This window comes from Staurois parvus, unplaced genomic scaffold (assembly GCF_062004578.1).
Source record: "Staurois parvus isolate SC_StPar_1 unplaced genomic scaffold, SC_StPar_1.0 ptg001150l, whole genome shotgun sequence".
In the NCBI taxonomy this organism is placed as follows: Eukaryota; Metazoa; Chordata; class Amphibia; order Anura; family Ranidae; genus Staurois; species Staurois parvus.
Genome location: NW_028318946.1, coordinates 718,063 through 730,813, shown reverse-complemented (window position 1 = coordinate 730,813; position 12,751 = coordinate 718,063). Strand labels below are relative to the sequence as shown.

The following is a 12,751-nucleotide window of genomic DNA, read 5'->3' as shown; positions in this document are numbered from 1 at the left end:
ATAGTCATAGTCCAAGCAGGGTCTGAGGCAGGCGGCAGGCAGCAATAGTCATAGTCCAAGCAGGGTCTGAGGCAGGCAGCAGGCAGCAATAGTCATAGTCCAAGCAGGGTCTGAGGCAGGCAGCAGGCAGCAATAGTCATAGTCCAAGCAGGGTCTGAGGCAGGTGGCAATAGTCATAGTCCAAGCAGGGTCTGAGGCAGGCAGCAATAGTCATAGTCCAAGCAGGGTCTGAGGCAGGCGGCAGGCAGCAATAGTCATAGTCCAAGCAGGGTCTGAGGCAGGCGGCAGGCAGCAATAGTCATAGTCCAAGCAGGGTCTGAGGCAGGCGGCAGGCAGCAATAGTCATAGTTCAAGCAGGGTCTGAGGCAGGCGAAAGTTGTCAGAGCCCAGGCAGGGGTCAAGGCAGGCAACAGCAAGCAGGTAGAGCAAAAGAGTAACAAGGCATGTTTATGTTCGGCAATGATGGCAGCAGTCAAGTGGTCCTGGTCAAGGCAGGAATCTACAGTCTATGGAACAAGGTGGCTGTTGAGAAGCCACGGCACTGGCCACCATAACAGAAGGAATTTAAATACGCTCCTTGCCCTGCGTGCATGTGCCAACGCATGCCTGTCCACACACACAACTGGCCATAGCAATAAGGCCACAATCAGGCGCATGTACGCAACGCACTGCACACGAACAGGCCAGACCAGGTCCTTAGGTGGGATGGACCCTAGGGTGGGCTGTGTTCTTGCATTGCCTCGTATAAGTTGGCATGTGTGTGAAGGCTCTCCAAGTCGATTTGGATGCAGCTCGAAGCAACTCAAAACCACAAGCAAGTCAAAAACAGCTCAAAGCAACTCATGCAAGTCATGGAAACACAATGGCTGACTCCGCTCAGCTTGCTACTGAAGTGGGTGTACAAAGCCTGTGCGCAAACTACCCGCCACTCCCACCCAACACCCCTCCCACACACCCCTCCCCCGCAGCGGCACAAATTTAGATAATCCACATGCTTTATGGCCATAAAAACATCTGTGTTCACGCTGCGTCAAACCAAAACCCCACCCGGAACTTTCAGTTTAAAGAGTTCTGATATCTTCTGAAGGAGCTAATTTTAGAAATAAAAAGTACGGCGCGCAGAGACAATTGAAGATGAAAATGGCAGTCTGCCGGGGGAAATTAGAGTGTAAGCTCCTCTGGTGCGGAGCCCTATGGGACTATGGCACCAGAACTCAGTGTCCTCTGTACAACACTCCAGTATAGGTCAGAGCTATATAAATGTATACAAATTCTAATGTGTGACTTTTGGGGGATATTAGAGTGTAAGCTCTTCTGGTGCTGAGACTGATGTGACTGGCTCTGTTTTCTCTGTACGGCGCTGCGGTATATGTCAGAGCTATATAAATGAATAATAAGAATAGTGTGACTGTGGGCAGTGGCGTCCCTAGGATTGGTGTCACCCGGTGCGATAACACTTGGTGACACTCCCTCCGACGATCCCCCCAGAATGGATCGGATCTGAGGATTGAGCATAATGGATCTGACTCCGATCCATTATGCTCCCCAATCCGTAGATCCGATCCATCCTGCGGGGATTGTCGGCATGCAACCTATACGGGGTGACACCGGACCCGCTCCACGAAAAGGTAAGTTGTAAAGCAAGCCGACGATCCCCGCAGGATGGATCGGATCTGCGGATCGGGAGGCATAATGAATCGGACTCCGATCCATTATGCTCCCCAATCCGTAGATCCGATCCATCCTGCTGGGATTGTCGGCATGCAACCTATACGGGGTGACACCGGACCCGCTCCACGAAAAGGTAAGTTGTAAAGCAAGCCGACGATCCCCGCAGGATGGATCGGATCTGCGGATCGGGGGGCATAATGGATCGGAGTCCGATCCATTATGCTCAATCCGCAGATCCGATCCATCCTGCGGGGATCGTCGGCTTGCTTTACAACTTACCTTTTCGTGGAGCGGGTCCGGTGTCACCCTGTGCGGTAGGAGTCACCCGGTGCAGCACGCACCCCCCCACACCTGCCTTGGGACACCATGGACTGTGGGGAAGGGGATATTAGAGTGCTCAATCCGCAGATCCGATCCATCCTGCGGGGATTGTCGGCTTGCTTTACAACTTACTTTTTCGTGGAGCGGGTCCGGTGTCACCCTTTGCGGTAGGAGTCACCCAGTGCAGCACGCACCCCCCACACCTGCCTCGGGACACCACGGACTGTGGGGAAGGGGCGGACTGACAACTCATGGGGCCTCCAGGCAATAGGGGATCATGGGGCCCCCTGTGTCCTTGCCCAAACTCAAAAAAGCCTATGAAAAAAGGTACCAGGGGCATCTCATGGGGCCCCCTACTGACCCCGGGCCCTCGGGCAGTGCCTGAGTTTCCAAAGGGTCAGTCCGCCCCTGTTAGAGTGTCAGCTCCTCTGGTAAATACACTGATGTGACTGGCTCCCTGATCTCTGTACAGCGCTGTAGTATAGGTCAGAGCTATATAAATGTATAATAATATTTGTGTGACTGTGGGGGAGGGGACATTAGAGTGTAAGCTCTTCTAATAAAGAGACTGATGTGACTGGCTCAGTGTTCTCTGTACGGCGCTGCGGTATATGTCAGAGATATATTAATGTATAATAATAATAGTGGGTGAACATTAGAGTGCAAGCTCCTCTGGACCAGACAGCTAATTAAATAACCAGAAATTTGACAAAAACTCTGAAAAAATGTTGATTTTTATGATCTAATAAATTACACATATAAAAGCATTAATGGAATATACAGTATATACAAATCTATAGGGAAAGGACGGCTCTCTGGACCGGGGGGGGGGGGTGCATCTTGCTTGAGTCGTAAGTGCACCTGTCAGTCTTGACGTCTGGGCGGCCATATTGGAAGGACACTTGGGAAGCCCCCCCCCCCGTGTTGATCCATACTGAGAGGTGCTGATTCATCTCTCTTCTTTCCTTTTGCAGTCCAGACATCTGTGGCTTTTGTTCCGGTTTAGTTTCTAGAAAACGATTAATAAAAAAATGAACAAAGTTTTGAAACAAAGTCACCGCGTTTCATGGACACCCCCCCCCCCCCAATATATTGATATGTAATGTTTAAAGTGGACTTGTCATCTGATATATCTTTTCCCTTTAAGTGCGCACATGCTCAGTGAGGTGTCAATGTCACACTTCCAGGTAATTATTCTTCACAGAGATCACAGCACTCCCCCTGACATCTGCTCTACTCTCCAGAAGGGCGGCGCCACCTTTGTTCAGGCATCATCCAGGGTCACTATTGACTTCCCGGACTGAGATGCTAACTTAGAGAAGACACAATCAGTGGTGGTCAACGTGAAAAAAATATTAAAAGGCCTCAGGTGTGTGGCCCCCCTGATAGTTCCAGAGGGGCCACACAATAGCAGTGCATTTTTTATGCGTTGAGTTGCATTGCGTCAAGTTAGGATTCAGTGGGCTTGCAAAGCACACTGAAGAAGTTGGAATACATTAACCCCCAGCATTGGTGTCAGCGTTGGCAATAATAACTCCCAGCATTGGTGTCAGCGATGGAAATAATAATCCCCAGCATTGGTGTCAGTGATGGCAATAATAACCCCCAGCATTGGTGTCAGTGATTGATATAATAACCCCCAGCATTGGTGTCAGTGATGGAAATAATAACTCTCAGTATTGGTGTCAGTGATGGAAATAATAACCCCCAGCATTGGTGTCAGCGATGGAAATAATAACTCTCAGTATTGGTGTCAGTGATGGAAATAATAACCCCCAGCATTGGTGTCAGCGATGGAAATAATAACTCTCAGTATTGGTGTCAGTGATGGAAATAATAACCCCCAGCATTGGTGTCAGCGATGGCAATAATAACCCCCAGCATTGGTGTCAGAGATGGAAACAATAACCCCCAGCATTGGTGTCAGTGATGGAAATAATAACCCCCAGCATTGGTGTCAGCAATGGCAATAATAACCCCCAGCATTGGTGTCGGTGATGGAAATAATAACCCCCAGCATTGGTGTCAGTGATGGAAATAATAATCCCCAGCATTGGTGTCAGTGATGGAAATAATAACCCCCGGCATTGGTGTCAGTGATGGAAATAATAACCCCTGGCATTGGTGTCAGTGATGGAAATAATAACCCCCGGCATTGGTGTCAGTGATGGCAATAATAACTCTCAGTATTGGTGTCAGTGATGGCAAAAATAACCCCACGTTAGTGTCACTGGATGCAATATTAACCTCCAACATTAGTGTATGTGAATGTGATAAAAACTCACAAACATTGGTGTCAGTGAATGTGATAAAAAAAACCCTAGCATTGGTGTCAGAGGCAGTAATAGTAACTTCCAGCAGTAGTGTCAGTGATGAAAATAATAACCACCAGCATTGGTGTCAGTGGGCACAATAATAACCCTCGAACATTGGGGTCAATGGATACAATAATAACCCCCAACATTGGTGTCAGTGGACGCAATAATACCCACAACTTTGGTGCCAATACATTAGAAATAACACCCAGAATTGGTGTCAGTGATGCAATTATAAACCCCAGCACTGGTATCAGTGCATGCAATAATAGCCTCCAATATTGGTGTCAGTAGATTAAGTAATAAACCTCAGCATTGGTGTCAGTGGATGCAATATTAACCTCCAGCATTGGTGTCAGTGTCAGTAATAGTAACCCTCAGCACTAGTGTCAGTGATGACAATAATAACCCCCAGTATTAGTGTCCGTGGATGCAATAAGGACTTCCAACATTAATGTCAGTGGCAGTTAGATTAACCGCCAGCATTGGTGCCAGTGGACAAAATAATAACCCCCAACATTGGTATCAATGGACAAAATAATAACCCCCAACATTGGTATCAATGGACAAAATAATAACCCCCAACATTGGTACCAGTGGACAAAATAATAACCCCCACTTTGGTGTCAATGGACAAAATAATAACCCCCAACATTGGTGCCAGTGGACAAAATAATAACCCCCAACATTGGTGCCAGTGGACAAAATAATAACCCCCAACATTGGTGCCAGTGAACAAAATAATAACCCCCAACATTGGTGTCAATGAACAAAATAATAACCCCCAACATTGGTGTCAATGAACAAAATAATAACCCCCAACATTGGTGTCAGTGAAAGTAGTAATAACCCCCAGCATTAGTCCCAGTGGATGTAACAACCCCCCCCCCCTTTTCCCTCATTGATGCCAGTGGTATTAACTTCCATCCCTCACGTTGGTGGTCAGTGGCAGAAAAGAGCATTCCAGCACCTGACACACCACCTCTACTCTGCTGCCCAATAGCTGCCATAGACCGATTACATCATCTTCAAGCAGGGCCGGACTGACCATTCGAGTACTCGGGCACTGCCCGAGGGCCTGGGGTCAGTAGGGGGCCCCATAAAATGCCCCTGGTACCTTTTATAGGCTTTTTTGAGTGTGTTTTGAGTGTGGGCAAGGACACACGGGCCCCATGATCCCCAATTGCCCGGGGGGCCCCATGAGTTGTCAGTCCGCCCCTGTCTCCAAGCCAAGACAAAGTCACTTGAAACTCAAGAACGGCTTTTTAGTGATTTTACCCACCTACCTTTGTATGTCTTAGCTCCTCCTCTTACATTTTCCAAGTAAAAATCCAGCAGGGATGGTGGGAACCCCTCATAATGGGCACGGCGGGCGTAGAGACCCGGTAACTCAGCACAGGGATGGCGGGAAACCCTCATAATGGGCACAGCGGGCGTACAGACCCGGGAACTCAGCACAGGGATGGCGGGAACCCCTCATAATGGGCACGGCGGGCGTACAGACCCGGGAACTCAGCACAAGGATGGCGGGAACCCCTCATAATGGGCACTGTGGGCGTACAGACCCGGGAACTCAGCACAGGGATGGCGGGAACCCCTCATAATGGGCACTGCGGGCATACAGACCCGGGAACTCAGCACAGGGACGGCGGGAACCCCTCATAATGGGCACAGCGGGCGTACAGACCCGGGAACTAAGCACAGGGATGGTGGGAACCCCTCATAATTGGCACGGCGGGTGAACAGACCCAGAAACTCTGCACAGGGATGGCGGGAACCCCTCATAATGGGCACAGCGGGTGTACAGACCCGGGAACTCAGCACAGGGATGGCGGGAACACCTCATAATGGGCACAGCCGGTGTACAGACAAGGGAACTCAACACAGGGATGGTGGGAACCCGTCATAATGTTGGGGGTTATTATTTTGTCCACTGGCACCAATGCTGGTGGTTAATCTAACTGCCACTGACATCAATGTTGGAAGTTCTTATTGCATGGCGGGCATACAGTCCTGGGAACACAGTACAGGGACAGCGGGAACCCCTCATAATGACGCGGCAGGCGTACAGACCCGGGAACTCAGCACAGGGATGGTAGGAACCCCTATAATGGGCACAGTGGGGGTACAGACCCAGGAACTCAGCACAGGGATGGTGGGAACCCCTCATAATGGGCGCAGCAGGGGTACAGACCCAGGAACTCAGCACAGGGATGGTGGGAACCCCTCATAATGGGCACACCACAGTGATCAATGGGAAGAGTAGATGTTGGGTCAACAAAGCCAAATCCGGTGCAAGTTTAATTAATGTGTTCAATCTCTAGCGGTCGGGAATGAAACAAAGGACAAATCAATCCTTCATTGTTATACAACCGTCCCCCACAGGAGAAGATTCCAGTGGAAAACATTACCGTCTCTCGACTTTCGTAATGAAATGGAACTTTTTTTGTTTTTCCTTCTCTTCCTCCACAACCGTTATAAACAGCAATCTCTGTAACACCTATAGGGCCCGATCTGTGACGCGGATCTCGCGGGTTTTCATCTGAAGGGTGGGGGGTGAGAGGTGGTTTCCTCCTGCCATTCTCAGACGCTTTGAACTCAGCTGAGTAATTGCCAAAAAAAAAGAAAAACATTCTCTGCGTTCAGGAAAGTAATAGGTTTCTTTTTTTTATGAGGTCAGCGTTGTGTGATCGTAAATGAACTTTCACGCCTGACAAAAATGAAGCGCTCAAAGGTGTTATCGCCGCAGCTCGGAAATTTTGCAATAACTTGAGAGAGTTCCCGGATGAGTAATGTTTAACATGAAAGCAAAAACAATCTAAAGATAAACCTATGCAGGCCATAGACGGGTCGAAAATCGCCCAATTTTTTGGGGGGATAAAAAAATCGGCCGATTTTTGCACTGTTAATGGGTTAATTGGTCAGCTGTTTTTCGGGGTTTTGGCACATTTTTTTTATCGGTAAAGTTGGAAAATATTTGGCCAATTTTGACGATCTGCCGATTTTCCCAGCAATGATGGGCAAATCGGCCGATCGTTTTACCGATAACAAATAAGCGCATGAGCCGTGACCTGCAAGAAGAAGAAAAGGGGAAGAAAAAGAAGAAGAAAAAGAAGAAGAAGAAAAAAAAAGAAGAAGAATAAGTAGAAGAAGAAAAAGAAGAAGAAAAGAAGAAGAAGAATTAGAAGAAAAAGAAGAATAAGAAAAGAAGAAAAAGAAGAGGAATAAGAAAAAGAAGAATTAGAAGAAAAAGAAGAAGAAGAATTAGAAGAAAAAGAAGAAGAAGAAAAGAAGAAAAAGAAGAGGAATAAGAAAAAGAAGAATTAGAAGAAAAAGAAGAATTAGAAGAAAAAGAAGAAGAAGAAGAAAAAGAAGAATTAGAAGAAGAAGAATTAGAAGAAAAAGAAGAAGAAGATTTAGAATTAGGGGAAGAAGAAGAAGAATTAAAAGAAGAATAAGAAAAGAAGAAAAAGAAGAGGAATAAGAAAAAGAAGAATAGAAGAAAAGGAGGAGAATTAGAAGAAAAAAAAAGAAGAAGAAGAAAAAGAAGAATTAGAAGAAGAAGAATTAGAAGAAAAAGAATAACAAAAAGAAGAAGAATTAGAAGAAAAAGAAGAAGAAGATTTAGAATTAGGGGAAGAAGAAGAAGAAGAAGAAAAAGAAGAAGAAGAAGAAAAAGAAGAGGAATAAGAAAAAGAAGAATTTGAAGAAAAAGAAGAAGAAGAATTGGAAGAAAAACAGAAGAAGAAGAAGAAGAAGAAAAAGAAGAATTAGAAGAAGAAGAATTAGAAGAAAAAGAAGAGGAATAACAAAAAGAAGAAAAAGAAGAAGAATAACAAAAAGAAGAAAAAGAAGAAGAATTAGAAGAAAAAGAAGAAGAATTAGAATTAGGAGAAGAAGAAGAATTAGAAGAAGAAAAATAAGAAGAAGAATTCCAGTCGCTATTATATTTTATATGAAAAGTCTTGAGGTTGCAACATTGTATCTATTTGTATCCAAATAAAACCATCTGTATCAGAAATGGATACAAATAGATACATTGTTTCAACCGCAATACTTTTTCATGTCAAATATAATAGCGGAGCTCTCTGCAGGGACAGAAGTAATTAAATGCCGGCCGTAGACGGGACGAAAATCAGCCGATTTTTTTTGCTGTTGGTGGTAGCGTTGGCCTATTGAACTTTGAATTTTTTAATTTTTTTTTAAACGACCGGTTTTTGATCCGTCTACGGCCTGCACTAGCAGACCCCATACAGCAGAAACACAGATAAAAAAAAGGTAATAAAACTGCCAAAAGGAGTTTGATTTCTGTCCAACCAGTCCTGAAATTTACACAGAGGACAGAGCAGATGGGTTCACCAGTGTGCTGCTGCTGTCCAACCAGCAGGTTGGAGGTGGGGCTTTGACCAAGCTATATTTGTTAACTGAAGAAGAGAAAAGTGAGGTTACTGAACTGGCTGTGGGATTTATTGGGATCACAAAGATGGCTGAGCAGAATTACAAATCATATTTCAGTTTTCTTCATGCCAGTTTATGGAATTACAATGTCCTCCTACCATAGTCGGGTCTATAAAGTCTTCTCATGGGTCTACTGTGCAGGGACCAGCCAGCTCATAAACCGTTGTGTAGTTATCTTCACTCTTAAAACAAAGGAAAAAAAAGGCATCAAGGTGATGACAGTAACAGGATGAAGACCCGAGGGGCATTCGATTCAGAAAAGTCCTGGAATTTATATATCACAGAGGACCATGGATGGAAAGGGGTTAATTATGCTTACCTATTCCCATATAGCTCTCCGAAAACTATGCCCGGAGTTCAGTGGTACCTCAAGCTCACTTCTTCAGGTCAATGATATCATCCCGGTAGTCACCACAGTAAATATCTATGGGGCTACCACTGAGATAGCTAATTCCCTTAACCACTTCAGTGACGAGTATTTTGTCACTTTTGGATTCGGTCTAATGTAAACAGACCATTATCAGCCTTTGAAAACAGATCAAACCGATCTTGGTTTTATCTGATGCTTTGAAGGGCAGAGAAGAGATCTGGGTTCTAATTGACCCCAGATCTCACAATAATTATTATTATTATACAGTATTTATATAGTGCCAAAGGGTTTGCTCAGCGCTGTACAGTAGCAAGGGGGACAGAACATGAGACGAGACAGTAACAAAACAGTACACGAGGGGTTCAAGGGCCCTGTTCTTTTGAGCTTACAATCTAGGAAGGAGGGGAAGGTGATACAGGAGGAGATGGCTGTGGGGGATGGAGTGGTGGGAGGAGTGGAGGAGGTTGTTAGGTGAGGTCAGGTGTTAGGTGAGGTTGGGGTAGGCTTCCCTGAAGAGGAGGGTTTTCAGGGTGCGCCTGAAGGTGAGGAGGGTGGGTGACAGTCTGATGGATTGGGGTAGGGAGTTCCAGAGGATGGGGGAAGTCCCAGAGAAGTCCTGAAATTGGGCATGGGAGGAGGAGACCAGGGAGCTAGAGAGTAGGAGGTCCTGTGAGGAGCGGAGGGCACGGGTAGGGTAGTATTTGGGTATCAGGTCAGTTATGTAGTTTGGGGCGGCGTTATGAATGGCTTTGTAGGTCAGAGTTAGCAGTTTGAATTTGATGCGTTGGGCAATCGGGAGCCAGTGAAGGGATTGGCAGAGGGGGGAGGCAGATGTGGAGTGGTTGGTGGGGTGGATGAGTCTAACCGCTGAGTTTAGGATTGACTGTAGTGGGGATAGTGTTCGTTTGGGTAGGCCAGTGAGAAGGGAATTGCAATAGTCCAGGCGTGAGATGATGAGGGAGTTTACGAGTTGTTTGGTGGTGTCTGGGGTGAGGAATGTGCGTATCTTGGAGATGTTGCGGAGGTGGAGCCTGCAAGATCTAGATAGCAGTTGGATGTGGGGTAGGAAGGAGAGGTGGGAGTCCAGGGTGACACCCAGGACTTTGGCGTGTGGGGTGTGAGGACCTGTCACTGTTCTGGCTATCTCCTTGTTAGGGGGGTTCGGGGTACATTGGTGATGTATAAGAGAAGTTGCACCTCCAGTAGGCATGAGGGATAAAAAAAAATTCTGTGATCGGTAAATATATCTCATTGGAAGTTTAAATTCTCAGTTGTAATTCCTACTCGTTATCTCTTCTGAAAGGCCAAGGGAATTTAAATTGTCTTGCTCTGCTAGATTAGTCAACAACAAGACTTATTTGCCCCCCGTGCCATATATATTGGGTACCTTTTTCCTCTTGACATTGTCATAAACTGTGGTGGCCTCTTGCTTTCTGGGAGCTTTAGGCACTTGTCTTCTCATACTTGACTGAAAATAGATTGATATGTCGTCAATGTATCTTCAACAACTTGGCAATGAGTGCACCCGCCCCACACAAAATCCTTCATACCTCTTTTTTCTGGACTACCGAATAAACCGTGTTTGGACCTTGCGTCGATACAGTTTCCGATGCTGGATTTGGTGGAGGAGGCATTTGTGGAGGACATCGCGGATGTATGCGGAGTTTACCTTCAAAAAGTAAGCACATTGGATGTATCTGATCTGACTGGTCAAAATGTAGCCTAGCCCTGGGAGTCTTACAATATTCTGATTGGATACAAGTCAGCCCTGTAAATGTTCTCATTTTCAAGTTGGTTACAGGGTGGCTTGTCCCAGGATTCCAGGTGAAGTCATACTGTAATTATTAGGTTATATTAGGAATTTTCTTTTACAGCTGCTCAAGTAAGTGCCAAACAAAAGATCCAAGAGTCCACAAATGATTTATTAGCTCAGTAAGTGACCGTGGAAAGGATGACAGTCAGTAAACGCATTTTGGGGTCCTAAAGATCTCCACCCTTCGTGGGCCTTCAAAACCCTAAGGAAGTGATCTTTAAAAACATGAAACATGTTGGTTGTCTGTTGTCCTTTTCATGGTCTTTTACTGAGCTGATAAATCATTTTTTACTTCATTTTTAATCAATTTTTGACTCATTTTTTGAGCATTTGCTTGGCGTTTTTGGTGGGGCAACTGTATATGGACTACTCAATTTGGGTGACCCCTATTTTTGTGGAGAGTTGCCAAACCCAAGTCATATGGCTACACAAAGTATTTTTTACTGATGGAAGATTCATATCCAGTGTCTCCCTTTCCATCTCATCTCAAATTTTTAGGTTGGTTGCAAACTCATCGAGACCAATTTACATTCTGATGGCTGTAAGTTTTTCAAGTCTTGGGAATATCAAAAGTCAGTAAGATTTCTGAGCTAACGAGGGAAACTATTATTTACTCCGAGCACAACATGGACTTACCTATTTTTTGGATGAGCATTTTTCTGACCAAGAATCCCACAATCATATCATACTGGATTCATATCCAGTGTCTCCCTCCCCATCTTGTCTCAAATTTTTAGGTTGGTGCAAACTCAACCAGACCTATTAACATTCTGGTGGCTGTAAGTTTTTCAAGCTTCAGGAATATCAAAATTCTTAAGTTTTCCGGACTAACCAGGGAAACTAATATTTACCCCAAGCACAACATGGACTTACCTATTTTTCGGTTGAGCATTTTTCTGATCAAGATTCCCACAATCACAAGGATGATCACAGCAGGCAACCCAATGATCAAATATTTAAGATCAAATGTATTCACACTTGCAGCTAAAAAAAACATGAAATTATAAAAAAAAGCATATTATGGATTTGACAGTTTGAAAAGTTGTAAGGATAGCCTAGAAAATATAACATGCAATACCATGCAGCAGATATTTTGTGGACATTTTACCTTCACACCTATATGAGATTGATGGACATCCCATTCCAAAACCATGGCCATTAATATGGAGTTGGCCTCCCTTTGTGGCTGGAAAATCCTTTGATTATCTGGTAAGGCATCCTACAAGATTCCAGCATATGATTGGGGAAATATAAGCCAAAATAACATTTGTGAAGTCAGGTATTGATATTGGATGAGAAGACCTGGCTCACAAATGGCATTCCAAATCATTGTTCTCATTGATCCAGGTCACGGTTTATCCTGTATCTGTTGGTCACATTCAACTGGACTTGTTCTATAATGTTGAGGATGTTTCGTAGCTTCTCCAAGATATGTCTTCCATTTCAATTCATTGGAACCAAAAAAGTGACTTGAAAAAGTTAGGAAACATCTTTTACTTTACAGAACTAGGCCAGCTGAGTGCAACTAACTACTACCACCTATATGAGATTGATGGACATCCCATTCCAAAACCGTGGCCATTAATATGGAATTGGCCTCCTTTTGTGGCTAGAACATCCTTCGATTTTCTGGTAAGGCATCCTTCAAGATTCCAGCATATGTTTGGGGAAATATAAGCCAAAATAGCATTTGTGAAGTCAGGTATTGATATTGGATGAGAAGACCTGGCTCACAAATGGCATTCCAAATCATTGATCCAGGTCACGGTTTATTCAGTATCTGTTGGTCACGTTCAACTGGAC

At 45.0% G+C, this 12,751-nt stretch overlaps 1 protein-coding gene across 1 annotated transcript in view; it reads right to left on the bottom strand.

The window, feature by feature from the left end:
• Positions 1-2,708: 2,708 nt before the first annotated feature.
• LOC149439164 (CD48 antigen-like) overlaps positions 2,709-12,751 on the bottom strand; it is a 28,883-nt gene continuing 18,840 nt past the window's right edge. The window contains exons 4-8 of the mRNA XM_089659337.1: positions 11,822-11,932; positions 10,686-10,804; positions 10,523-10,603; positions 8,864-8,947; positions 2,709-3,001 (exon numbers count right to left, since the gene is read on the bottom strand). Coding sequence (XP_089515463.1) covers positions 8,888-8,947; positions 10,523-10,603; positions 10,686-10,804; positions 11,822-11,932 — 371 coding nt within the window. The 3' untranslated portion in view covers positions 2,709-3,001; positions 8,864-8,887. The remainder of the gene's footprint in view (positions 3,002-8,863; positions 8,948-10,522; positions 10,604-10,685; positions 10,805-11,821; positions 11,933-12,751) is intronic.